Source organism: Tamandua tetradactyla, chromosome 6 (genome assembly GCF_023851605.1).
Source record: "Tamandua tetradactyla isolate mTamTet1 chromosome 6, mTamTet1.pri, whole genome shotgun sequence".
NCBI lineage: Eukaryota > Metazoa > Chordata > Mammalia > Pilosa > Myrmecophagidae > Tamandua > Tamandua tetradactyla.
In genome coordinates, this window is record NC_135332.1 from 75641480 (window position 1) to 75667985 (window position 26506).

A 26506-nucleotide genomic window follows, 5' to 3' on the forward strand; every position below is an offset into this window, starting at 1 on the left:
TTTTCCTGATTTCTGCCATGTCTTCTCACTCACATTCACACACGCCCAGACACACGTTCTACACACTTGTGTACAATTCATTGCTGCATGCCACACACCTACAACACATGCACTCACAAAAACACCCACTCTCACACACACTCGTACACAATTCATATCACAAATCACACTTATGACATACTCGCATGCACTCACACAAACACACCCACTCATACATAATTCACTGTTGCATGTCACACACCTACCACACACATGCACACACATACTCAATGCTCACACTCATACACATTGACCGCTACATGTCACATACTCTCACACATTCTTGCACACCCACAGTTGCACACACTGACATCCACCCACTCACTCAGGATACACTCACATATTCACATACACTAAACACACACACACTAGGCATACTAACATACTTGCATTCACTCACACCTACTCACACACTCATACCCACTCACGCACATTCATGCACACACACACTCACACACTGTGGTAGTTAGATTCGGTTGTCAACTTGGCCAGGTGTACGTACCTAGTTTTGTTGCTGTGGACATGAGCCAATGGTACGTGAACCTCATCTGTTGCTGATTACACCTGCAGTCGGCTAGGAGGTGTGCCTGCTGCAATGAATGATGTTAAATGAGAGACTCAATGTAGCAGAGCTCAAACTGCTCAGCATACCTCATCTCGGCACTCGCAGCTCAGCCCAGGCCTTTGGAGATGCAGAAAGGAATCACCTTGGGGAAAGTTGTTGGAACCCAGAGGCCTGGAGAGAAGGCCAACAGAGATTACCCTGTGCCTTCCCAAATAAGAAAGAACCTCAGTGGAAATTTAGCTGCCTTTCCTCTGAAGAACTAATAAAATAAATCCCCTTTTATTAAAAGCCAATCCGTTTCTGGTGCGTTGCATTCCGGCAGCTAGTAAACTAGAACACACACTCTTGCATATTAACACACACATCCATCCACCTAAACACTCTTGAACAGTCATACACACCCTCACAAACCCACCCACTCACACACTAAAGCGACTCACACACATTTATGCATTCACATCCACACTCACATTCACCCACCCAAACACACACTCACACACTCAAATGCACCCACTTGCACATTCTTACATGCTTTCACACACTAATATCCACCCACTCAATTATTATACAGGCATATTTTGTTTTATAATTAAAAAAGCATATTTTAGAATATTTAATTGAACTCTTTCAGAAAAAACCTCTCCCCTTGGCTTTCTCCACAACACACTCAGTGGTGGCTGGCAGGGGGCCCTGCTGGAAGCTACTGCTGTGGCGGGGGCAGGGAGTGGGGGGAGATGTCAGTAAAAGGCTCCCCTGCACAGATCTGAGTGGCAGGACGCAGGGCTCCTGAGTCCGGTCTTGAGGAAGGACAGGTCCCAGGGGAGGGGGCGGCAGATGCCCCAGGGCAGCCGGGGAGAGAGTCCCCAGGGAGTTGGGGCATGGGTGGGGGCCGGGCGGATGGGAAGCCAGTGACCCCGCCCACCCTGGGTTAGGTCCGTCCACACCGGCCCAGGGGAGTCTGCAGAGTCCATCACTACAGTTGACAGGGACAGGGCAGCAGTGAGCTTCCCCAGATGACACGCACCTAAGGTGCTGAGGTGAGGGAGGCCATCTCACCCATCAGCTGGCACACCCCAGCACACGGGTGCCGAGGGAATCAGGCAGCCCCCTCCCTCCCTCCCTCCCTCTCTCCCTCCCCACTTCCCCCTTCTTCTCCGTCCCTTGCCTGGAAATGTCCTCCTCTTCCCATGAACAGGAACACACTTGTGTGCCATCCCTTCCAGGAAGCCCTCCAGGAGTTCACCCCACCATGGGAGCCATGCCTCTAGCCTGCAGCTGTCAGTGCTCGGGTCACCCAAGGACACTTGCAGTGACCTGCGGAGACCCCCAGCTTCTAACCCAGGCCTGCCTCTCAGCCCTCCACAGATATGTATGAGTGCGAGGTTCCAAGGGACACAGGAAGGCCCATGAAACTGCACGGCACATGTCTCTTCGGACGCCTGGATGCAGAGGAGCCTGTATGAGGGCCGGGGCTGGTATGGGTGGCACAGGGGCGCTGAGCTGAGGGTCAAGCTGGGCCTCCTACCCTTCTGGGCCTTTCCAGTGTGTGTCCTTTGGAAGCTGCTGGAAACTTCAGGTGGGAGGCCCATAGGAGCTCTGCTGCTGCCGTGACACTGTGGGGCAGCAAGGGCTGGAGCAGGGGGGCAGGACACATCACGGGGCCACCACCCCATGGTGGGGGGTCCTGGGCTGATTCAAGGAGGGGTGGGCTTCTGTATCATGGAAAGAAACCATTCAGCATTGCAGCGCGTGGCTTTGGGCAACAGATTTCACCAGCCCCCGCAGGTTGCAGGAAGGGCATTATCCCCCAGCCTGGCTTTGCATTCCCGTGGAGCAAACTCAACAGCTTGGTCTGGCTCTCAGTGCCCACCCAAGGAGGGCATCTCAAATAACTGTCTTCTCGTAACACTGTGCGCACGTCAAAGCAGTGACTTCGCAGGATAGAAGGAGCTGGTAATAAGAACAGTGCTGCCGCTGGATCCTGGATCGTGTGGCTTCTATGCAATGAGGTGACTGCAGGGGGGGAACACACCTGCCACCCTGGCCTGCCCCACCAGCTTGGGCCTGCACGGGGTCCCAGCCCCCTCCCTCCTGACCTCCACCCCCCCCAGAACAGACCCCAGCCATTTTTGGCAGGGGTGGGGTGGGGTGTTGAGGCTGTCTTGGCCCAGCAGGTGGTCTGCCTGTCCCAAAGTCTGTGGCTGACCCAGCAGAGCACCCGTCCTGCTTTCCTCCAAGGTAGGGGCCTGGGGACAAGCTGGCAACCTTCCAGCACTGGCAGGACTCCAGGGGACAGATATGCAGGGCCCCTCCCCCATTCCCCCCAGTGCAGGGGGCCCAAAGGCCTTGTCCTCAGCACCTTCCTAGGCCTGGGCACAGGACAGGTGATGACACAGAGGTGGCTGGGGGAGCGAATAGCTTCCTGTGCCCATCTCAGCAGGGCCTGCGGGGCTCGGCCAGGCTGCAGGGCTGAGAGTCTAGTGAGGGCCTTTGTGCCTCGTATGTCACTGGGACCATGGAGAAGGCGCAGATGCTGCCTCCACTGCACTGTCAGGTGTGATGATGAGCTGTGGGAAGACTCTCCAGGGGAATCCCACTGGGGTTCAGGGGCAGAGGGTCCCCATCCCTGCACCTTTCCAGTGGTGCTGTGGAGACACAGACGTGCACACAGACACACACACATGGCACACACACACACACACGCATGGCACACAGACACCAAAGCAGCTACTGTAAGAGCGAGGCAGTATGCAGCATTGCCAGCCACCTCCTGCCCATCATGGTCACACCTGGCCTGTGCTGGCCTGGATGCAAATCCAGGGAGGATCCGGAGCCCACGCTGAATGACCTGGCAGCTCAGGTCCACGCCTGCTGGGAGCCTCCAAGCCCTCCCATTCTCTGACAGGCACGGCCAGCCAGACCTGCCAGCAAAGTGGGTTAAGGAGGGCTCGGGTGAGGGATGACAGGTCAGGGCCCTTGGGCTGCGTCTGGGTAATTGCGCATTGCTCACTGCAGCTGCTAAATGCTGAATTACAAGCACTGGTTCTCGGTACATCATTCCACCACGACAACGACCGTAATCAGGATGACCGTAATTACGCCCCCATGGGAAGGTCAGCAAAAGTGACCTGGGAAGGTGAAATTAGCATGACAAAAATGACAGGGAAAAGTCCGTCAGCTGCCTAGGGTGGGGCCAGCATCTGGGAGAGGAGGGGTAGCTGTGGAAAGGGCCGAGTACGTCTGTCCTCCTGGGAGCACCAGGGGCCAAAGCAAAGGGCGTGACTGGCAAATATCTTTAGGCATTTCTCAAATGCTGGAAGACGATGCTTCCTGGTCATACTGTTGGCTGAGGGTTGCCACCTGGGCTAGAGCCCACCAGTGAGATGAGCAGCCCCAAGGGCAATGGGACAACAAAGGGGTGTCTGGGGGTGGTGGTGGCTGGTAGGGGTAAGGTCCGTGAGGTAGGACAGGGAGGGCCCAGTCCCCCTAGCCATGCCCTAGCACCCCCAGGGAGGCAGCGTCCTGGGCCCCTGAAGAGGACACAGAGAAGCAGCAGGTGCGAAGGGCTGGCTCGCTTTTGGTGTCCAGTGAGCCCAGGGGCTCTCAGGACCCTGTGTTTAGAGGAATGACCTGCTGCGGTCACAGAGAAGGCACTGCATCTGTCAGACACCACCGTGCCCAGCTCCTTTCCTTATGTGGCATTTAACTGGGTGCAATGCCCACGGGTGATGTTGACCACTGCCCCTCCCGCCCCCCGTGGGGTGACATACCCCGGGCCGGGTTCCTTATTTTCACTGCACACCCTTTTGGGGGACCACCTGAGAGGCCAAATTGAGGACCAAAGCGGCTCCCTCCAGATTCAAAACCAACCCCTCAGGGGGTTTTCATTCCAGGCTGGGCCTGGCAGGGGACCCCGGACGGGCGCTGGGGGCGCCTCCTGCCACCCGCAGCCTCCCCACACCTTGGAGCCCCCTTTATCCTGCAGCCCCCAGGGCTCAGACGCGGCAGTGATGCTAGGAGCAGGTTCTGCAGCAGCCCCGCCCCGCCGCAGCGTGACAGAAAGAGGGAAAACTGGAAATTCCTGCTCCCGGACCAGGACCAGGAGCACTGGCGGGGGCGGTGCCGTCCAGTTTCTTTCTCTCTTGTGTAATGACAGATTTTGTTTTGCTGAGTAGTTTCAGTTTTAGAAAGACTGAGCAGGCCGTGCAGGGAGTTCACACTTACCTCTGGTGCAGACCCGCTGCCGCCAAGTCCCAGCGATAACCTGCACCCACACTCAGTTCCTAACCCGAGCCACAGCCTGCTTCGGGCCACGCCGCCTGGCACGGTTCTGTGGGTTCCGACACGTGTTACGCGGTCACCATGGATAGATCTCAGTTTGGGGAGGCAGGGGCAGTCTGCTGGCCTCAGAGGCCCCGTGGGTGGGGACGTGGAGACTTGGAAAGGCCCCTTCTGGGTACGCCGCCCACCCTGGATCCTGACTCTCTGCCTGGCCCGTGGGTCCCTGAGAGATCCCTGAGAGGTGCTGCTGCTCTAAGTGGTTCGCTGGCTGCTGAGGGAACTGGTTGCAGCGTCCGGATTTGCACCCCGCAGGCCCTTTCCGGGCTGGGGTGGGGTGCGCTGTGGGCTCAGTCACCCCCTCCTGGGTGTGCGGATGCAATGATAGCGTGCAGAGGGCCGTGGACAAGAGAGATGGGTCCTGGATTCTAGCAGAGGCCCTCCCCGGGGTGCATGACCCTTCCCTCCATGAGTGACCCCCAAGTGCCCTGCACCTGGCCTTGAGTCTCAGGGAGGTGGTCGCCTTTTATATTCTGGGCAGGGTATTCACTTGCTCACTCGGGGATTTTGGGTGGGTCCATTCACCTGCTGGTTCCAGGGCTGCTCGGACAGATCTTTGAGCTGCAGCCACTGCAAGCGGTCACCTCATCTCCTTCCGACACCTCAACGCTGCCAGTTCGTTCTCAGCCTACACCTGCCACTTTCGTGGACTCTAGACTGTCCCAAGTTCTGTGCCCCTCCCCCGTCCTCACCCCAAATACAGTCACAGCCCCAGGATACGAAGGGGCTACATGCAAATCAAAGGCACCGGAAGCCACCCCCCTCCCCCTCGGGTCACTTGCAATTCTTCCTGAAATGTATCTTGGGGGGAGGGGGTGCTCAAACAAGGTCAGGTTCCCCTCTACTGGGGCTGTCTGGGGCTCTCAGCACCCAGCGAGCCCAAGGACACACCCGCTGACGCCGCTGAGGTGGCTGCCTCTGTGGCCACAGGGGTTTCCGCCTACAGCGCTCGCGGCTTCCTCGGCCGGTAAACCCCGCCATGTCTCTAGACCGGGTCAGAAGTGCCTTTTCCAGCGGGGGTGGGGTGGGGGTGGGGCTGTTCGTGTCCCAGTCTGTGTCCCCCGCTGCTATAACCACTGGGGACACTGCCACGGAACGGCACAGGCCTGGGGCATGCGGGTCCGCAATACGGCTTGCTGCAGGGTGGGGGGTTACAGACATCTAGGGAGGGGGCAGGGCACACAGGGTAAAATCCCGCCATGCGCGTCCAGGATGAGGTAGAGAAAGCTGCCCCAGGGTCCGGCGGAGGCAGGGCAGAAGGCGGGGCCTCCTCCAAACAGACCCAAAGCCCTCCCAACGCGTGGAGGCGCGGCCACCCTGGGGACTCCACTGACCGACCTCAAAGTGGCGCTGCTACTGTCGGCCCCCGCACGCCAGCGGTGGGCTGTCCTGGAAGAAGTCCGACCCGCCGCAGGGCTTGCTCGGCTCCTGCGGAGGGAGGAGGTGCGGGGCGCAGCCCTGGCGGTCCCGACACCGCATCTGGGCTCCGTCTGCAAAACCGGGCCGCGGCACCGCCCCTGTGGGTCAAAGGAGGGACGGACAGGCAGTGGGTTGAAAGAGGGACGGCCAGGCGGCCGCGCGCTCGGGTTGGGTCCGCACATTTTGGGAGCCTCCGCTTGGACCCCTTCCCCTAGCACACACCGGGGACGCGCTGCTTCCCGCCAGCCTCCTGCCCCGGGACTCTGCTTCCCAGCCCAGGGTCTTCTCTCGCCGACCCTGTGCCCTCGGCCCTTGCCCTGTATCTACTCTCCTCAGCTACCCGGCGCGTCCCGCCCTCGCGGCCGCACGCGCGTGGCGCCCCAACCGGGTTGCTGACTCGGGAATGCGGGGCGCCCAGGCGGGAGCGCGCGGCGCCGGGAGCGCGCGGGGCCAAGACGCGCAAGGCCCGAGCGGGCGTGGCGGGGGCGGGCCAGGAAGCGCGCGGGGCGGACCCTGGGGGGGGGGTGGGTCCGAGTTTGGGGGCGGGAGGCCGGCTGGGCCCCGCCCCCCAGCTGAGGCGCCCAGCAGAGCGCGGACTCAACAACTTCAGAGGCTGCGGCGGCGACGCCGGGACGGGTCTCCGCGCGCTGCTCTGTCGGCTCCAGAGGCTCGGGCTCGGGCCGGGATGGGCGGGTGGCCACGGAGGGTGCGCAGGGGCCACGCAACGTGACCCGCCTGGGACACGCGAGCCCGCCCCGACCGGCCGCTCCTGGTCGGGGGTGCGGGCACGGACTAAGGGCCAGTGCGCCGGAGCCGAGCATGCGGGGCGCGGTGCGGGCGGCCCGGGGGTGCTCGGGGCAGCTGTGGCGACCGCGGCCCGCCCCGGGCCGGACCCCGCCGCCGCTTCTGTTGCTGCTGCTGCTGCTGGCGGTGCTGCTGGGCGGCGCGGGGGCGCAGTACTCGAGCGACCTGTGCAGCTGGAAGGGGAGGTGAGTCCACGCGACCCCGGCGCCCTCTCCTCCCACGACCGGGCGGGGGATCGTCGGCGGCCGGGCTCTCCAGGGTGAGTCCGGTACGCGTTCCTCGCCCCCGGCTTCTGGAACAAAAGACCCCGCGGCGGCTGGGTTCTGTACCCGGAGGACGCCCCCGGGAGGAGGGCCGCTCCCGCTGCGCTGAGGGTCGTACCCGGCCGGCCGCCCACTCGCTCGGCGCCGGGCCCAGCGGGTTTTCGCTTGGGTCTTGTAGCGCCGCTAGCTGCAGTCCCCGTGAGCCAATACTTCGGGCTGGGCGGGGAGTTAGCCCTGGGGCTCTTCCCGGCTCCTGCCCGCTGCGAACAGTGGCGCGCCCCCCAGGCCGCCCCGGGCCGGGAGGGAGCCGGGCGGGACCTGGGCCTGCGCTCAGGGCCCGAGCGGGAAGGAAGGTGGCTCCGGTGGGACTGAGCCGGGTCTTGGCCCTGCTGTCGCGTCTGTTCACGTCGGTGCCGGTCTCCGGGCCGCGGGCACCTGTGCGCGGGGGCGCAGTGCGAACGGGTCTTAGCCGCGGTGCCCGGGTGAAGGTCAGGCCGCCCTTGCCGGCCCGCGCGCTCGACTTGGCGACCCCCTACCCCCGCAGCCGCTCCTCGGCGGCAGGGCCGAGGTCTTTTTTATCCAAGTATGACACCAGAAACAGCGCAAGTCACAGGTGTGCGCGGGCGGGAGCTTTGAGGGCGCGTAGCTAGCTCTTCAGGGCCAGCAGCGTCCGCCCGCCGAGGGCGCCCTCCGCGCCGCCGCGCTCTTCGCGGCCGGAGGCCCACTGCGCACAGAGCCAGCTTTTGTGCCTTGGAAGTTGCCAGGTCGAGTTTGCTAAGTGTGCGGAAAAGCAGGGAAATGCGCGCCTGCTAATGCGAAAAGCCGTGGGGTGGGGCCGCGTTGGTGCTTGTTGGGGGGGGGGGGGTGCCGGGACCCGGGTGGAGGAGGGCTCCTTGAGGTCTGATGGGAAGACTGTTTCCAGCTGGCAATAAATTCTGAGTACTTAGCCCCGCAGTGTGTGTCACGGGGTTATTTTGGATGAAGCCGCTTTTCCGAGAAGGTTGGGGGTGCCAGTCACAAGTACTGCCGGGAGCTTGTGCTGGTGCGCTGGGCTTGGGGGTAGCTGGGCAGTGGCCGGGCATCATGGACACCGCGATTGCCCAGATCCCTTTCTGCTCCCCGCCTCCTTCACCCCTTCTAGAGGCCAAGGGGGAGGTTCCGGTGACTGTTCCCTTTGCTGGTGGGATTTGGACTGGAGGATTCCCCTTTGGAGCCCTGAGATCAGGCCGCCAGTGAGGGGCTTCCCCCGGGGGTTTTCTGCCTCCATCCCCGCAGCAGAGCTCCTCTGCTGGTGCAGTCCCGGGGCTGAGGGGCTGAGGGGCTGAGGTCTGGGCTCCTGGTGGCCGAGGGCAGAGGGAGCTTGTGGGGGAGGGTGGCCTGGGGAATGCTGGCGCCAGCCAAGAGCTGGCTGGGGGCCTCTGAGGCTGACATGCTCTCCTGGGGCTGCCCCTTCCCTGCGCTGGTAATTAAACACCCTGCCTGCAGCCCTGCAGGGCCAGGCAGCCCCTCCCCAAGCCAAGGCCTCGCATTTTCTGCTTTAACAGATCCAAAAACCAGGGTCTCAGAGGACTTGTGGTGGGGGCTGGGGATGGGGGCAGGTCTCGCCTCTTCCTTGGAGCTCAGTGGTACCTGGGTGAGGGGTTCGGAAGGACCCTCTCCATCTTTGTGATGGACTAGCCCCTCCAAGCAGGTCCATGCAGTGGGAGGCGGAGACTGCCTTCCTGTACCTGGCATCCTCTCACCTACCTCTACCTGTGGTCCTGCTTCCCTGCACCCATGCCCATGGGCAGGAGCCCTGACTGGAAACCCTGCAATGCCCCACCAGGGGACTGGGGCCTGGGGCCTGGGGGTCAGCTCTGGAGGGAGGCAGGACCAGCCACATTCCTGGAGCATGAGGCCCAGGAGTTGTGGTCACTTGCCCCCTTACCAATTTATAACCCGAATCAGCTGCCAGGTACCATGGAAACCTGGAGGGGTAGTTTGCTAACTCCATATAGCTTTATGGCTTTTTACCAGCTTTCCCAAGGACAGCGCAGGGTAGGGAGAGCCCCGATTTGCTGGCTGGATTCTGACCCCCGATAGGACAGGAGTAGCTATTTATGATGCTGTCCACACACAGATGACAGGCTAAAGTGTGTCTCTGGGTGTCTCCATCTAGGGCAGTTAAGCAGGAGGCTGTGAAATGGCTCACCCTGTTGAAGAGGTGGGCAGGCTGCCCGATCTTTATTAGTCAGAGGCCATAAAGATGGACCCTGAACTTTCCCACCGCTGTCCTTGCTGGCCCTGCAGGTACCGTCACACCTGGCACTCACTGTCCTGCAGGATGGGGAAATGAAAAGGTACTACGAGCAGGAGAGCCTTTGGTTTCTTTCGCCCTTGGTCAAAACAGGACCCTGTCATCTCATTCCAGTAACTCAGGGTTTGGGTGGGTATGAGTGCTGTGGGCTCATGCTTATGTTACACTGAGTTCTCCAGAGCCTGTATCAATACGGAATCTGCCCTCTTTTCCACGAAGGTGCATCCTAAGTATATTCACCTGGGCAGGGACCCGTTGATAACTTTTTTTTTGAAAAAAAAAGCATCAATTCAATTTAATCCAAGATTGAGTCAGTCTAATTATTTTTCTCGAGTAGAATAGAATCATTGTTTTATCTGCATCTTTTGGCTTTATCACATCAGAAAGCAGTTATTTCAGCATTAACATCTATTTTGATTGTTTGGTTTGTCTAGTTCACTTGCATTTCTTGAGAAATACCATCATCAGTGATGTTAAAAATATGTGCATCTTTGCAACCACAGCACTTTTACATCATTAGAAAGTTTTTCAGCCTGAGGTTTGCTGTGCTGCTGGGTACTTGGAGGTGAGAGATTCCGGGAGCTAGATTTCCTGGAAGTATCAGCTAAGACCCTGAGCCCTCGACTTCATTTGGAGACGGGCAGCGGCCACGGTTTTGCCACACTGAATGTGCGTTTGTTGGAGAGGATCTCGTACAGCTCATGCCCCTGATTTTAATTTGGAAATTCCCATGTTGAATTCCTAGTTGGATCCTGTCAGTCTTGATGTTTTAAGAAAATGTGACAGTAAAGGTTGAACCAAGCTACCCTGACAGCGGTAGGCCCAGGGACGGACACCAGCCCTCCTGTAGGCTCCTGGGGAGCATTTGTCAAAGCATTGAGTAGCAAGGTGCCTTAAGTTTTGCAGGTCTGTTTCATTGTTTTTTTTGTTTTTTGTTTTTTTGCATGGGCAGGCACCGGGAATCAAACCTGGGTCTCTGGCACGGCAGGCGAGAATTCTGCCTGTTGGGCCACCATGGCCCGCCCTCATTGTTTTTTTCCTGAACTGTTTTGATGAAGTGCGTTTTGATCGAATCGAGCTAGGTGTACCCCAGCAGATGCAGGTGGTTAAAGGGGCAGGGTGGGGAATGGCAGCCCCCAGACGCAGGTCCAGCTCTCCCTGGGCAGCAGTGGATCAGCAGCTTGTTCCCAGCAGGGCTCCTTCTGCCCCTGTCAGAAATATCAGTAGAGGGCGGGCATCCCCTTGTCCCCATCTGCTGCTGGGATGAAGGTGATGTGCTGAGTGTCCAGAACCAAGGGTTCTCCATTTCCTTGGCCCTCCAGGCCCCCTGGGGTGGGGAAGTGAGGTCTTGGGCGGGATAGTTTATATACAAGCATTGAGGCTTGGTACCTGGGCACCAGGTGAGAGTCCAGCTGCCCCTTAATGCTGGAAATAGAAGCAGAGGGACACTCTAAAGCTTTGTTCTGGCTGCGTAAGAGCAGAGCTGATTGTAGCTTTGGCATCTATGGCAACCACTCACCATTTAGTCTAATTTCCAAATAGCACAATCATTATGCCCATCTTTTATGTGTGTCAGATGAGCTCGTATGCGTTTTATTTGACCGTAACTTGTAAGTCTCTTCTGCATGGGCATGTGTGGCCTTGGTGGCTATCTGAGGCTGGGCTGGCTGCTCATGACCTCGGGCCTTGGGGTGGAGGAGTGGGGTCAGGAGGGGGTTCACCTACCCGCTACCTCCCTCTGATGTGGTTTGCAGGATGACTGTTCAGCCCCAGCCTGTGGACGGCTGTCTCCTGAAGAGTGAGGTTTTGTGGGGCCCAGAGCTTGAGTTAACTACCAGCAAATGTGAACCATATGTCGTATTTTCTCTTCTGCAGAAAGGGTTTCTGGTAACTTGCTCAGGCGAGGACTCTGAATACAGCATTGTTTATTTCACATAAAAATCCCAAGAATGTGGGTAAACCTGTCTTGAGATCTGATCAGAACCAAATTTCATGTAATAAAAAACTTAGTTTAAGTCAGTGGTTTAGTTCTAAAGCCACTTGGTGGCTGTGATGTAACTGTTAATGAGGAGGTGACATTTACACTGAAATTTTGAGTAGGAGAAAACTGTAACATTTTTGATGGTTTCAATTTCTTGAACATATAACTGGCTTTATTAAGTTCTTTCTCACCCAGAGTGTAGCATGGTTATTTTTTTTCCTGTTAGCATTTATTAGGAGAAAATTAACTTCTTAAGTTAAAAATTCCCATCGGAAAGTGAAAGGGCCTGTCCTTTTCTTCCCTGCACACTCACTCACGCTCACTTTTGTGGCTGCCCCGCCATGGAGAGCCTGTGTTTTGTGATGCATCTTACTTTGATGATATTTAAAGATATTTTTAAACATACTACTGGAGATGTGGGTCCTAAGGCTTGGAAATGAGTAGGAAAAAATAAAAAGGTCAGATCATCAACTTAAGGAAAGTATAGACACTTTCCCCTCCTGGTGGGGGTGCTTAAAGATCAAACTCCCCCCGCCCGCAATTGCTGGCATTCCTAACTAGTTTACAGGCTAGCTCTGGAGCAAGTTATTATTTATTAGATGTGGTTAACCTTTCTAGTGCCTCGTGGTTCGCTCAGGAGTGGCTCCTGGGCTCTGCATTTGGGCATCCCAACTTGTCAGCGTTTTCCTAGATACTCTTTCTGGCAGCAGCCACCCCTCCTTAGTTCTCACTGCTGCTGCACCCCATCACCCTGGCTCCGACAATCGCAGGAAAACCCCAAGCGCCCTCATGTCCCCATAACAACCACTGCTGACTGCCAAGGCGGGAGGAGACCAAACGTCCCCAAATCTGTCCTGCATTTCCAGCCGCAGGCTGGTCTCGGCTGCAGTGAAGCAGGCGGCAGGGAGGGACTGGTGGGTGCTGGCTGCCCAGAGTGGCTCCAGTAGGACGCCCACCGCCTCCATGGAAGTGGGCTCCACGCTGCCAGAGGAGATGGGCACTGACCTGCCCGAGGACAAGGGGCAACATCACCTCTGCCAGGGCATGGCCCTGCCGGGCGGCTTCTTCCTGCGGGGGCGGAACACGGGGTACGAGCGGGCTGTGGGACACGGGGCCGTGGGCGGGCTGCGGAGGCGCGGGCAGGCTGCGGGACAGGGGGTGCAGACGGGCTGCCAGACGTGGGGGTGTGGGCGGGGGGCGGCACGTGGGGATGCGTGCGGGTTGCAGGGGCGTGTCGGGTACGCAGAGGTCCGGGCGGCGGGGTGGGCGGGTGCTTGCGGGGTGCCGGCGCCCCACTGACGGCCCTTCCCCCGCAGCGGGCTGACGCACGAGGCGCACAGGAAGGACGTGGAGCAGGTGTACCTGCGCTGCTCCGCCGGCTCGGTGGAGTGGATGTACCCGACGGGCGCGCTCATCGTCAACCTGCGGCCGAACACCTACTCGCCCCGCAGGCCCCTGACCGTGTGCATCAAGCCCCTTTCGGACTCGGCGGGGGCCAATATTTATTTGGAAAAAACTGGAGAACTGACCCTACTGGTGCGGGATGGGGACCGCGGCCCTGGCCAGGTGCGGTGCTTCGCCTGGGACCAGGGTGGCCTGTTCGTGGAGGCCACGCCCCAGCAGGACATCAGCCGGAGGACCACGGGCTTCCAGTACGAGCTGGTCAGCAGGCGCCCGGGCCCGCACCTGCACGCACCCTCTGGTAAGTGGTCCCCGCGCAGGCATAGCTGTCTCGGGGGGGGGCCCTTCTCCCCGTGGTTGCAGTGACCAACCTCTCTGCTTCGCTCCCCTCCTCCGAGCAGGCTCCAAGCAGTGCCCCCTTGCCCATGGCCCCCTTGCCCATGGGGCTTACGCGTGGAGTGGTCCAGGGAGCCCCAGGGCAACACTGAGGGGTGGGGGTGGTACCCTGCCACGGTGCACCCTGAGGGCTACGTGGCAGCTGGTGGGTGGGCGTTGGTTGTGGGCACAAATCTCCTTTAAAAGGCAGCCTTTTCAGAACTGGCTGCGTCTGGTTTGTGCTGCCCCTTCAGTGTGTTTCCTTCACCCCCAAGTTTGAAAGGCACATTTATTTTACACTCTACAAAGGAAGAGGGTATGAATGTAATAAGGAACAAAGAACACAAAAATGATAGGCAGGCAGCTTTACACAGCAAGTGTAGGCAGATTTTGTCGAGATTCTTTAAATCCTTCTATTTCTAGCATTTAACTGTCAAAATCAGTTTTGGAGAATAAGAACCCTTATCATCTCAGGGAGAATTTCTGGAAGGCTCAGCCTATGTAATCTGTGACCATTTAAATGAAGAACAGTGTCGATCATCTTTGTGGCCCTTTAGTGTTCCGGTATGTTGCCCTAGCGAGACCATCCCTGTCTCCAAGGAGCTGTGGCTGCGGAGACATCCTCAAGCCCGAGCTGGAAGCTGCGATGGTTTCAGTGTCTAGGACTGATTTGCTTGTGAATTAATTGAAATTCACAATTAATTTCAATTAATTAATTGTGTAATTAATTACTGATTGAATAATTAGTAACTGATTGTGTAACTGATTGAAACAAGTGCTGATTGCCGTTCCCACTGCCCAGCCGCTCTTCCGACATGGTGATTGGACAGGTGGCGATTTGGGTGATGGTGGGGGAAGTCCTGGGTCCTGGAGCCGCCAGGGAAGTGAGGACCCCCCCCCCCGCAGGGAGCCTCCTCAGAGGATGGGTGGGTGTTGCGCCCTGCAGTGGGAGAGGGGGTGCAGCCTGGCTGGTGGGGGCCCCCGAGGACTGCGGGATGAAGTGGGAAGGGACACGTGCAGGCCTCGGGGACGGCAAGGTGGCTTTGGTGAGGGGCTGCCGAGTCCTTGCCTGAGCAGGTGACCCCGAGGCTCTGCAGGGAAAGATGTCTCGGTAGGGCCGTGGGCCGTGAACTGACGCGTGTGGGTATGCGTGGGGCTCTAGATTTCTGTGTGCTTTTCCCTTTCACTTGAGATAAGCAGACAGCCTTTCAGGCCTGGGGGGGGGGGAAGGATTGTGGAGGCACAAGGGATAGGGGTGCGGGTACTTGGACCCCCTAGCGTTCGGGATGCCGGCACCTCTGTATAGGAAAGCGCTGATCTCCAGGAATTTCCACTGGCAGAGGCCAAGGAGGAGTGTGTGCAGCCCTGGGAAACACAGCGTGCTGGGGAGGGGGCCTCGGGCAAAACTGTCCCCACAGGCAGCTCCTGTCACGGTGGCCCCAACTGTGAGGACGTGGAGGGTCTCTGCCTTTTGGGGGCACAGCCCTGCCTCCCCGCGGCATCTGCCGTGCTTACAGGTGGAGTGTGTGGAGGGCTTCTGCACGTCCAGTCCTGGATTCCTTCGTGACAAGCTCTCCGGGAGCAGATTCCAGGAAGGCCATCCACGTGGCTGGGTGGGGAGCCAGGGCAGGGGCAAGGCACTGGGCGCCCCAGTGCAGCTTTGGGGCAGCTTCCCGGCTCAGGCAGGACAGGCTGGAGGGAAAGAGCCAGGATGGAGGTGGGGCAGGGGGCATGTGTGTGGGGCATTGGGAGGCACACCAGGGTGTCCTAGGTTCCGGCGACTCCTGCCCGGGCGCGTGGGCCTGGGCACAGGAGCCTCTGGGCTGCATCTTCCAGCAACAGGCAGCCTCACAACAGCCCTTGCCTGGTGGGCTTCAGAGGGTCGGGTGGGGGCGCAGGCCGGGCTGGTGTGTGGGCTGGTGAGCAGGGCTGTCCAGGCCGGGTGGTGAGCGGGCAGCCAGGGCGCAGCCAGCTCTGTGTCTGCCACTCCGCATCTGGGTGGAGGGCCATCCTGTCCCCAGGTGTGGGCCAGAGGGTGGGGGTGGCACTTCTCAAATGGGACCCCACAGCGACCCACTTGCTGGGAGCAGGCAGGCAGGACCTGGACCTGCGCCAGGAACCAATGAAGACGTGGTGTTGTGGGCTGGAGTGAGTCAGGGCCCTGATGCCATGTGGCCAGCTGGCTGGAGGCTGGCCCCTCCCAGGCCAGCACTCACCCCAGGGGCCCTGGACATGTGCCCAGGACCGTGCCCAGGAGTCCAAAAAGTGGCAGAGGTGACTGGGTGTGCAGTCTTAGCCCCGGGGACCCTGGCCTGCAGACCCTGTGCATGTCGGGGCCACTGCATGCAACCCGTGAAGATTCTGCCAGTGCTGGCTGTGCCTCCTCTGCCCCCAGGGACCCTGCAGCTCTGGTGGCCCCAGCACTGCCCATCCTGGATCCAGCCCCGCGCCCTCCCGGCCCGGGTCTCACCCAGGGTCCCAGCGACTCGTCCGAAGGTGGGGTGCAGGGGGGTGATCTCTGCGACCCTTTCAGCCTGATTCTTCACCTGCCTCAGAACATCTTCCCAGGCCGCCTCTTCCCACCCCACCCCTCCTCCCAGCCCACATGTAATATCTGGAGTCAGTTTTGTTAGTCCTGTCCCCACAGCGCATGGAATGGTCCTACCGGAGGCTGACCCGGCCCCACCTGAGCATATACCCAGGACCATGCCCAGGATGTCCAAAAAGTGGCAGAGGTGACCGGGTCACTGAGGTGGAGCCCGGGGAGGGGGTTGTCCCTCCAAGAATGGCGTGCCCTCCCCATTTTACACTATAGAAGGTTCACAGTAGAAACCTAGGACTTACTAGGACTTGATCAATTTCCAAAACCTGAAATCTCTTTCAGGCTAAATTTGTCCGTGTGGAGAACGTTAGCCTGAGACTGCCGGCATGAAATTACTGGGTTCAGGAGCTGCAGCGCTGGAAGCTGCTATAAACCCTGGCAGAGCCGGGGTTGGAGTTGGTTAGATGCTAAATAAAACTTGCCTAAACAGCCTTGTATCTCCTCCCAGCGGTTGTGGCGGGTGGAGAGGGGGGGCCTCTGGGGGAGGGTCGCTCACCCCTTGGGGCCTGAGGATAAAGCCAGGCTTCCTGTCAAACTCCAGTAAAAACAGGCTCAAACTCTGGAAGGCCTGGTCACCAAATTCCATCTTCCCAAATTGGATTATAACTTGCTAACTGGAGGCAGGGGATGCCGGGCAGATGCTAGGGGCTTGTTAGCATTCCCTTTACTAATTAGAGTTCTAATTGGCCTTGAGGTCCCATGGTCTCTGGTTCCGGAGCCCCCCTCTCCTCGCTTTTTGTGACCTTATAGCATCTTGTGGGTGATGTTTCATTGCTGTGAAAACTTGCTGAACTTTGCGTCTGTGCGGACCAGTTTCTGGTAGAAAATCGACGTTGGCCCCATGGTGCTGAGATTGGATGTTCCTGGCAAGCTTTGGGCTGGAGCCCCAGACTCTCCGGGAAATCGAGGCTTCGTTCCTGTCCCCATCCCTGAAAACACGGGACACAGGGCAAACGCCCCTCCGAGGCATAGCCCTCCCCTCTCCGGATGGCCGAGGGCAGGAGAGGACCCGGGAGGCCCACTGCGGCCTGGCTCCCTGGGGCACTTGCCTTTCAACAAGGGGTGGGGCACCCTAAGCCTGTAATACCAAAGGAATGAGCGCGTAATTGTGGAATGTCAGCACTGGCCATCTGGCGGCAGCGAGGTCGTCCCTGGCCAGGCCTGCACCGCGGCTGCAGGAAGATCGGGCAGGAGCTGGGGCCCGGGCAGAGGAGAGGAGGGCCGGCCCTTCAGGGGCACCCCAGCCTGTGAACGCCGTTTTGGGGCCCTGGGCCCTTGCCCTCGGGTTGTGCTGCGGCTCTCCTGCCTGCAGGAAGGTGGACCTGACCTCCCTGGCACTGTGCCCAAGGAGTCCAGTTTGTCGCCTTGAAGGAAAAGAGGGTCACAGGCCAGGATCTCAGTGGGGGGTGGGGTGGAGGGATGGGGCGCAGCCTGTGGCTGGTCCCGGTGGCCCTGCGGGGCTGACAGCAGCTGGTGGCAAGCCCCTGTCACATGGTCATTTCCTGGTGTGAGCAGAGACACACTGCCAGCTAAGAGCGAGTAAGGCAGTGGGGCACGCCCGCACAATTGGGGTTTGGCAGCCACGCCCCAGGAGGGCCTGTTCTCTCCAGAGCCCTTAACAGCACACTGGGTAACAGGCCCCTCCTTTACTTTACCCGATAAAAGAGCTTGCAAGTCAGAAAGGACGGGGTGAGCTGCGTGCAGTGAACTCACGGACAAATCCACACCCGGGGTGTGTGTGCCGAGGGTGGGGGTGTGGGGCAGGGGTGGAGACCTGGCTGAGAGCTGATTGGGCACAGGCTGCAGGAGGTTTCAGACCCCGGGGCCCCAGCTCACCTGTCCTAGCTCCCCGGGGCCCCAGCAATCTTTTCCTGGTCCTGGGAGCTCCAGGGCACTGGCGGGTGTGGTGCCAGCAGGATGGCCGGAGGTGCCAGCAGGGGAAAGTGGAGAGTGTGTCTGGGGGTACACCTGTGTCCTCGGCCCCCCGAGGCGGCGGCCTGGGACTCCTCCTACTCTCTCCTCTTCCCAGCTAGGGTTGCAGGTGCACCCCTGGGGCGTGGCCTTGCCTGTGGCTCTGGGATTGGGCACTTGGAGGGTGGAGGCCCCGGTGAGCAGGGGAGAGGCAGTGGCCCTTTGGTTGTGCAGCTGCAGCGAGGGGGTGGGCAGAAACTGCTTCCAAGGCCAGCTTGCAGCCTTTGGGCCTGGGTCCTATGGCCTCCGTCTAGCCCCATCTCCCGGGCTACCCCCCAGAACCCCCCGCCTTTACTGAGCTCTGACGGTGAGACTGCCCAGCACTCCAACCCCCACCTCTGGGTTTGGGGTGGGCTTGCTGGGGCATGAGTCAGGGTGGCGACGCCTGGAAGAGGGAAGAAAGAAACCTCATTGTTTCCTAGAAATAGAAAATGAGGACTTGATGCCTTTTCCAAGGCATCTGATCCCTCTCTGATGCTTTAGTTTCCTACATCCATGATTTCTCTCTGCCAGTATAATTACTTGCGTCTTAATCATCTCTGACTTCTAGTGGAGGGAGGGTGTGGGCTCACAGCATCCTCATGAAGAGGAGAGGCTCGGGTCAGCTGGCGAGGGGAGGTGGGGCGGGCCTGCTGGTTCTCTGCCCATGAGCATGGACGGGGTGCCCAGGAGACTGCCCAGTGCTGGCCCCTGCAGGTCCGTTCGGGGCAAGCCGGTGCAGCGTGCAGCTCTGCACGGGAGGCTGGCCGTGGCGCTGTGGCCCGCTAGGGCCTCGAGAACCTCAGTGGTTCCCTGTGCCCAACACCCCCACCCACCTTTCTCCTCTGCTCCCTGCAAGGATGCTGTACCCCACCTGCTACCTGTGGGTGAAGACCCCAGCTGACACACTCTGTTTCCGCCCGGTGGCTTGCACACACGCTCCTGCTGCCCAGCACTTGGGGTCCCACCTGCATACCCCCACAGTGCTGCCTCTGCACAGGGGTCCGTGCAGAGACCCTCCCCCTCCCCTCACATCCCTCCTGCCCACACGCCCTGTGGTCTCGCCAGCCCAACCCACCCGGGTCCCCACAGTTGTCCCCCGTGGTAACCCCCTCCCTGGGCTCCCGACCCCCTCGTCTTCCTCACTCAGTTGCACATTCCAAAGTGATGCTCCTCAGGAGTCCTCAGGTCAGCCGGGCCTGGCCAGGCTCCTGCTGGAGGCACCCCCACCCCCCTGTCCTCCTCCTGTGAGTAAATTAAACACGATGTGTCCACTGCCCAGCACATTCCACAGCCTCTACAAGCCCGGCTCCAATTCATAATTGTTTCCAGATTGCTGCATTTGGAATCCACAGTTTGAATTTTCCACAAAGATGACTTAGGTGTAAAGCCCCGAATTGAAAGCAGGGAGTCTCTGGTGAAATGCTTTGTTAGCTCAGCTGCTGGTGGGATCGGCTCCCGGAGGCCCTGGCCGCTGCCTCTGCCGAGGTGCCTGTCCTGCCCACGTTTCTGCAGCTGGGCTGCCAGGATGCATAGGGCCTCCCTGCCCGGTGGTGGGGTCTGACCCGTGGGGTCCCGGTCTGGGACCACTGATGAGTCTCACGATGAGCAGGCGCCGCTCTTCCTGTCGCCATGGGAGAGGCAAGCAGGCATTGTCTGCCCCTGGGCTGCCTCCCTGGGATCTGGGCATGCTTTAGCGAAGGCAGTGAACTCTTGCCTCTCATCCCCAGCGCCTGCCCCAGTGGCACCCTGCTCCCTGAGCACCCGTCTCTGACCCTCTTTGGTCTGGGGACCCCAGGCCCAGGGCCTCTGACCCTGGACTTGGACAGGTGCTGGCCAGGACGTCTCCTCTGCCCCTGTGCCCTGTGGTGACCACAGGTCGAAATGAAAACACTGTCACCTGGTGAAGTGTGAAGCCTCCCTCCCAAGTCACCTCAATCCCCGGACCTGTGCAGATGGGGCTGTTCGGGTCGGAGTCAAGGTCAATAAAAGGCAGCTGGACTTGACACAAAGTACGGAATTCAGATACAGGCAGGAGTTACTGGGGGGACTGGGTGCCTCACCTGGCCCATGGTCAGAGCCTGCAGCCTTAGGGGTTACCCTCTGTGTCTTTTTGGGGACCCCAAAGCTATAAAAGACAAACTGAGTCAAGTTTGTAGCCTGTGGCATTTTATTTGGGACACCAAAGTTTTCCTGCTGCCAAGGAAGCCAGAACAGAAAGAGCTTCGGGGTTCTAGGGATGGCCAGTGATTTTTATAGTCGTGAGAAGGAAGTAGCTTGACTCTTAGTGTTTGTCCTGTGGGGAGGGTTTATGCAGTTGGACTTTATTTTGTGTTGGGTCAAACGTGAGGAACCGGGGGTTTGGGGGATTGCCTGGGTCGGCTGCCTGGGTGGGGATTTCACATTTCAAAAGACATGAAGAGCAAGTTCAGAGAGGAAGCAGGGCACGGCTGTTTGGGCTCTGAGAGGTCCCCCAGGCTCTCTCCTTCTAATGGTACCAGGGCCGCCACCTGCCAGCATCCATCCAGCTTGTGCGTGGCAGTGGTGGACACGGTGGTGAAAGGACCCTGGTTGTCACACTCTTTTCAGAGAGGACACGGGGGCCCTCAGGGCTGGGGTTCCGTGCACACAGCAGAGGTGGCCACAGCTCCTTCCCCCCCGGGACTCCGTGAGCCGGCCCCCAGGGAGGGCAGGAGCCAGTGTGCAGCCCCCCAGGGTCAGAGTGCCCCGAGGTCAGAGTGCCCTGGGGTCAGAGGGCCGTGGGGACACAGGGCCCTGGGGTCAGAGGGCAGTTGCCCCCCCCCCCAGGACCATCTCCCCCGCCCGTGGGCCATGAGCTGATGAGGATGTTCTCACTGCAGGAAAGTGTGCAGTTACTAGGGTGGGCTTCGGTGGGTGGGGGTCCAGGTGCACGGAGACTTGGGAGGGCCTGGGTTTGAGCGTGGGTGGGGGCTCCTGGCCTGACGTGATGAGCTGAGCTGGCTGTCGGTGCCTCGGCCAGTTGTTCTCGTCCTACGGCTCCTCCTTGCTGACACCGTGAGCTGCAGGTGTGCAAGCAGGCCGGGTGCTGAGTCACGCCTGTCCCCACGTGGGGGGAGCGCAGGGTCTCCCCAGGGCGGCACAGCCGTTCTCTTCTGTCCCGCCTGCCCCGTCCAGGTTTTTATTTGGGAGAATGGCCCGAGTCCTTCCTTGCAGACCCTGGCACCTGGTGCTGAGGCCAGGGTGGGGCGGGGGCGTAAGGCCCTCGTGCTGGCCTCCTGGGGCCCTGGGCTGGGTGGGGGCTGCGTGTTGGGGCGGCTGCAGAGCCCGGGGCGCTCCTCGGGACGCCAGACATGCCGGGCCTTGTCGTTGGGGCTCTGTCAACCTCGAGTGTCCCACCGCCAGCCCCAGAACTGGAGCGTCTGGGCCTTTTCTCCGGGCCAGGACGTGCCTGGCCCAGCAAGCAAAGCCGCCAGGGCCCTGCCTCACCAGATTTCAGTCCTCAGGGTTTCTGTGGCCTTAACAGAAATTGGGCCAGAACTTGGAAATCAAAACCGAGAGGTAGAGACCTAAGGACTTGGAATGCAAGAGCCAGGTTTGGGGAGAACCCAACTTAACCCCAGAGTGTGGGCGCTGTATCTGTGGGTGGGGGCAGCTGTTCTGGCACCTGTAGCCACCTGCGTGGGGGGATCCCCTGGGGCGCACCTGGCTTGGTCGTGAGTGGCGCTGGGGTGGCCGAGGAGGCTCAGCACTGCCCACCCCCTCCTCCAAGTCTGTGGTTGCTGAGAGGGTTGGGAAAGGGTTCGGGAGCATCCATCTCCCCCAAGGCCATTGGGGTGTGGGACGGGACAGGGTGGAGTGTGACCTGCACCCAGACCACTGCCCTGGGCTCTTTTCCTTGACCAGCACCAGCTGCTCCCTGGTCCTTCCAGGTGTTGAGTCCCAGATTTGCGGGACCTTGAAAGGGGCACCCGTGGCCAGAGGCTGTGGCTTGGTCTCAGCTCATGTTGAGGAGGGCGCCAGGTGGCACGCGGCCAGCTGGGCTGGGTGAGGGCCGCAGCCACAGGGTCCAGCCTGGCACCCCTGGATGCTGGGCGGGCTGCGTGCCCGAGTCTTTCTAAGCTGCCCAGGCCGCGTTTCAGCCCCTGCTCTGCTCAGGTCCCCCACTGCACCGGCCCCCGGAACTGCCCCTCCCACATGGCCACAGTGCATTTGGTGCTTTCAGGTCAGGGACCTGACGCAGCACGGGAAGCCCCTGTTCACGCTGCTCTCTCCCCGCAGCCCCCTGCCGCCCCTGCAGCGAGGCAGAAGTCCTCCTGGCCGTTTGCACCAGCGACTTTGGTGAGTGCTGCCTGTGGCCTTTGCCCGCCCCACCCCTGACTGCGGGCTCCTGGGGTGGTGGGGAGGCCCCCACCCTCCCCCCATTGCAGTCACAGAGAGAAGGCTCTTCTCCTGCACTAGAGGAGCCCCAGCCACGGGGACCAAGAGGACGTTGAGAGTCAGCTGTGACCAGGCCTCCCCGCCCCGGGCGTGGCCGTGGTGTCCCCAGGGGTGCCCAAGGCTCTCGTGCCTGCCGGGCCTGCTGACCTCCACTTCCTTCGCCCGCAGTCGTCCGCGGCTCCATCCAGGACGTGGCGGACGAGCCCGCGCTGCAGGAGGCGGCCATCCACCTCGTGGTGAGCAGGGTCTTCCGGCAGAAGAGCAGAGTCTTCCGGGCGGCCTCTGGGGGCAGCGGCCGCTGGCGCGGGCACGTCAAGACGCTGCTAGAGTGTGGCGTGCGGCCCGGCCAGGGCGACTTCCTGTTCACCGGCCACATGCGCTTCGGGGAGGCCTGGCTCGGCTGTGCCCCCCGCTTCAAGGACTTCCAGAGGACGTACAGGGACGCCGAGGAGAAGGGGCTGAACCCATGCGCCGTGGCCACTGAGTGAGAGTGACTGGGGCCCGGGGCTCCGGGGCTCCTGTCCAGCCTCGGTCCCAAGGACTCCCAACGCTGTAAAATGCAAACTAAGTTATTGTATTTTTTTTAAAAGAAATGTCCAGAGGAAACCAACTGCGTGTCTTAAAGCTGCGTCCACTACTGTTCTCCAGGCCTGGTGTGTGGTCAGGTCCGGGGCCGCAGCTGGGCCTCAGGGGGGCTGGGGGCTCGTGGCAGATATGGAGCCACAGGCTTTTGGCTTTTGCCTTTTAAAGAATGTGCTTTGCCAGCTGGTCATTTCCAGGCGGGTGGGTTCTGTCCGGAGGATGAAGGCCTGGCTGTGGCCACGTCACTGCCGAGTCTGCGCCCCGCTGCGCCCCAGCTCTGCGGGCTCCAGGCTCGGCCTGTGACTCAGCTCCCTGGTGGGGCCCCAATTGCAGGTGCAGCTCCCTGCAGACGCCTCCGCCCCTGGAGCACCTGCCTACCCCTCGGGGGGCTGCCCTTTGACCCCGGCACTCCCCAGATGCCCCTGTCCACAGCAAACCTCTGGACCACCGGGGGGCTGGTCTGGGCCCTGGGTCAGTGTCCCCCTCCTCAAGGGTCCCACAAGGGGTGGCCCAGGGCGTGGGTGAGGGGCCTCCGCGGGAGCTCCAGCCGGTCATGGCAGGAAGCAGATGCCTGTGGGCCCCAGGGAAGGGACTCCAGGTTCTTTGGGGTTCGTGTCTTGGCACAAGCAGCTGGTGGGGTTTCTGGGCCAGCTGTGGCCTGGAGGCGTCTCGGCACGCCCGACGCTGCCGAACGAGAATGGCCGGATCCTGGGGGCCGGCCTCTTGGGGTGAATGCCCTCCCGGCTGAGGAAGCCCAGGGCTGTGGCCCCCCAGCGCCCGCTCAGGGCGTGAGCGTCCTCTCCAGGGCTGGGGCAGGGCTCACCAGGCAGGGGTGAGGGGACCCCTGGCACCCTAGGCACCCTGAGCCTGCCGTCCGCACCCCACCCCATGGCCTTAGGAAGAGAGAGGGGTTAAGGCTGCCAGGGAGAAGGTCCCTGGGGCTCCCCTCCTTCTCAGTGCCCCCATGTTCTCCCCACAGACCCCTGCCTCGCCTCTGCCATGTACTTGGCCCCCGGCCTAGGCACTGATGTCGTTGCCCAGCCAGGGCTGCCGGCCCGTCCTGAGGGGAGGGCAGCAGGCACCGTCCTGCCACCCATCTCAGGGCCGAAGAGGGCATAGTCCGGGACCCAAGTCCTAGCGGCCAGTGCCCAGGTCCACACCCCCCACCTGCCAAGCCGCCCCCACCGCCCCCCACCTCGCTGCCTCTCGAGCCCCCCCTGCTGGGAAGGTCACTCCTTTCCCTTTTTCCTTTCCTCCTACGGGGTCTCCTTTGCCCCATGGTGGGGGCTGCGGGTGAGGCAGGTGCCTGGACCCTGGGAGCACCTCGACACCTGGCTCTTCGGGCCTGTCCTGGGGGTGTCAGGCCCCTGGGAGCACCCCCACTTTCCTGGAAGATGTCAGACCCCTGGGAGCACCCCTCTTTCCTGGGGATGTTGGGGGGCACCCTCACTTTGCTGGGGCTGTCGGGGAATGCCCCCATTTTCCTGGGGGTGTCTGGGAGCGCCCCCATTTTCCTGGGGGTGTCAGGGAGCGCCCTCACTTTCCTGGGGGTGTTGGACTCCAGGGTGCACCCTCACTTTCCTGGGGGCACTGGGGAGCACCCTCACTTTCTTGGGAGCCTCAGGCAGCACCTCCACTTTCCTGGGGGTGTCAGGGAGTGCTCTCACTTTCTTGGGGGCATGAGGATGGCTCCATTCCTCAAAACCAGCTGCATGTTGAGCCCCTGCAAGGCGCTGGCAGCCCGGCTGAGCTGGGCGGGGGTGAGCTCCTGGCAGTGGCTGTGGAGCCAAGGCCTGGGGCGGGCTGAGAGGTGGCTCATGCCTTTGGCAAGAGCGCGGTCATCAGGGCCATGGACCTGGTGCCCGCCCTGGCTTTGGGGCCTCGGTCTCCTCGTCCCCTGCCCTGTGGGACTGTGGTCCATGCGGAGGCCCCAGCTTCTCCCCGTGTTCTGGGCTCCCCAGGGGCATCGGGGGTCCCCACCCAGCCTCGAGTCGGGCAGACGGGTCGCCTCCCCGCCTGGAGCCCTCTGCCCTGGGGCATCATTTCCTGCCCGCTGTGGCCGTCTGACTCCGGGAACCCTGAGAGCCCCTGGCCAGCGGCCTGCTCGTCTTGGCACTAGCAGGCTCCAGGCCGGGTGCCCCCCCACCCTCACCACCAGGACCCCCACTCCAGCCCTGGGGATCCCCCAGAAGGAGGGTCCAACAACCTGGCGACTACAAGACATGTAGATCGCTTGGGGCGTGGTGCTGGTCACGGTGGCTTTGTGGGGTTGGTACCAGGCAGTGCAAAGGCCCTGGGGTGGGCAGAACTGCCCCTGCCCCCCGCCAGGGCCCCCCACATCCATCTGGGAACCTGACGGGAAACTGTGCGGGGAGGGACGCCCACAAATGCCTGGAAACACCTGTTTTGGAAAATCGGAGCGTGATGAAAACGAAATAGCTGTGACAAGGGGAGGGCAGTGGGGAGACACGAGAAGGGGCAGCATGTGGGGCCCGGGTAGAGGGTGCTGAGGTTGGGTCTCCAAATTGCTGCAGGGCGGGGGGACTCAGTCCTGCACCCACTGGCCTCTCCAGTCCCAGTTCAAGCCCTGGTGTGGCTGACCCAGACGGTGAGGGCGGGGGCCTCCTCTGGGGTTCCCCCTGAGCCGGGGGACACCCCCTGCAGCAGCCACTCTCCAGAATGCCTGCCGAGTGGCAGCCACCCCTCTCTGGGCAGGAACCCTTCCCCATGGGGCAGCTGGTCTGGCCGTGTATGGCCCCAGTGGTCAGCAAGCCCTGGGAGGTGTCCCTCCCTCTGCATCTACCCCCTGGCTGCTCTTTCCTGTGCCCTGACTTCACTCCTACCGGAGGCCTGCCCGGGCCCCCGGCGCCATGGCCCCTAGAACTCAGGAGCCAGCACAGACATCAGGCAGAAGGGGTGGGGGGCTGCCTTGGCAGGGGCAGGGGAGGGCAGGCAGCCCCTCCACCCTAGACCCAGCTCAGAGAGGGGCTCAGCTGCACTTTGCTCCCTTGGGAGTGCTGGTCAGCAGGCCCCCAGGAAAGAAAGGAAGGGGCTTTGTGTGGTCCTGAGGGCTGTAGCGGGGCCCTCGGAGGGGAGCTCTGAGCTGGGACCGGCTGGCTGCAGACTTCATGCACCACCTGCTCCCGCCTCTCTGAGCAGGGGAGGCTTTTCCAAGACAGAATCCAAGGCCCCAGGGCCCAGGTGGGCGGCATGCCCCTCCCCACAGGCCCTTGCCACTGTTCTGATGCCCATAAGGGAGGGGGAGGGAAGGAGGCTTGTGACTCAGTTTCCCACCAATGTCCCCTGAGGCTCCGAGGACCCTGGAGTGCCCAGAAAAAGTGGAGGCCCCTGGAGATTCTCACATGGCAAGGGGGGAATGAGCCACCGGGGGTGTGTCCGTGGTCCTGCCTGGCCACACAGGATCACCACAGACACCTGGCCCCCTCCTTGACCCTTCCCACCAGTCCTCGGC

General features: G+C 60.9%; 1 protein-coding gene and 1 long non-coding RNA gene across 3 annotated transcripts; one reads left to right on the plus strand and one right to left on the minus strand.

Moving 5' to 3' along the window:
- LOC143688422 (uncharacterized) lies at positions 1-5923 on the minus strand. Its single transcript, XR_013177989.1, has 3 exons — positions 5468-5923; positions 2130-4934; positions 1-629 (listed from the first exon to the last, which is right to left on the minus strand). It is a non-coding gene; the product is annotated as an uncharacterized LOC143688422 (long non-coding RNA).
- Positions 5924-6275: 352 nt separating this feature from the next.
- Positions 6276-23062, plus strand: METRNL (meteorin like, glial cell differentiation regulator). Of its 2 annotated transcripts, none has more exons than XM_077166316.1 (4): positions 6276-6385; positions 13022-13407; positions 22294-22353; positions 22621-23062. In XM_077166316.1, exons 2-4 carry the CDS (start codon positions 13098-13100, stop codon positions 22938-22940), a joined length of 690 nt encoding a protein of 229 aa, XP_077022431.1. In that variant the 5' UTR covers positions 6276-6385; positions 13022-13097; the 3' UTR covers positions 22941-23062. The 2 variants fall into 2 exon arrangements, with proteins under 2 accessions (XP_077022431.1, XP_077022430.1); XM_077166315.1 differs by lacking the exon at positions 6276-6385 and adding an exon at positions 7072-7350.
- The last annotated feature ends 3444 nt before the right edge of the window (positions 23063-26506 follow it).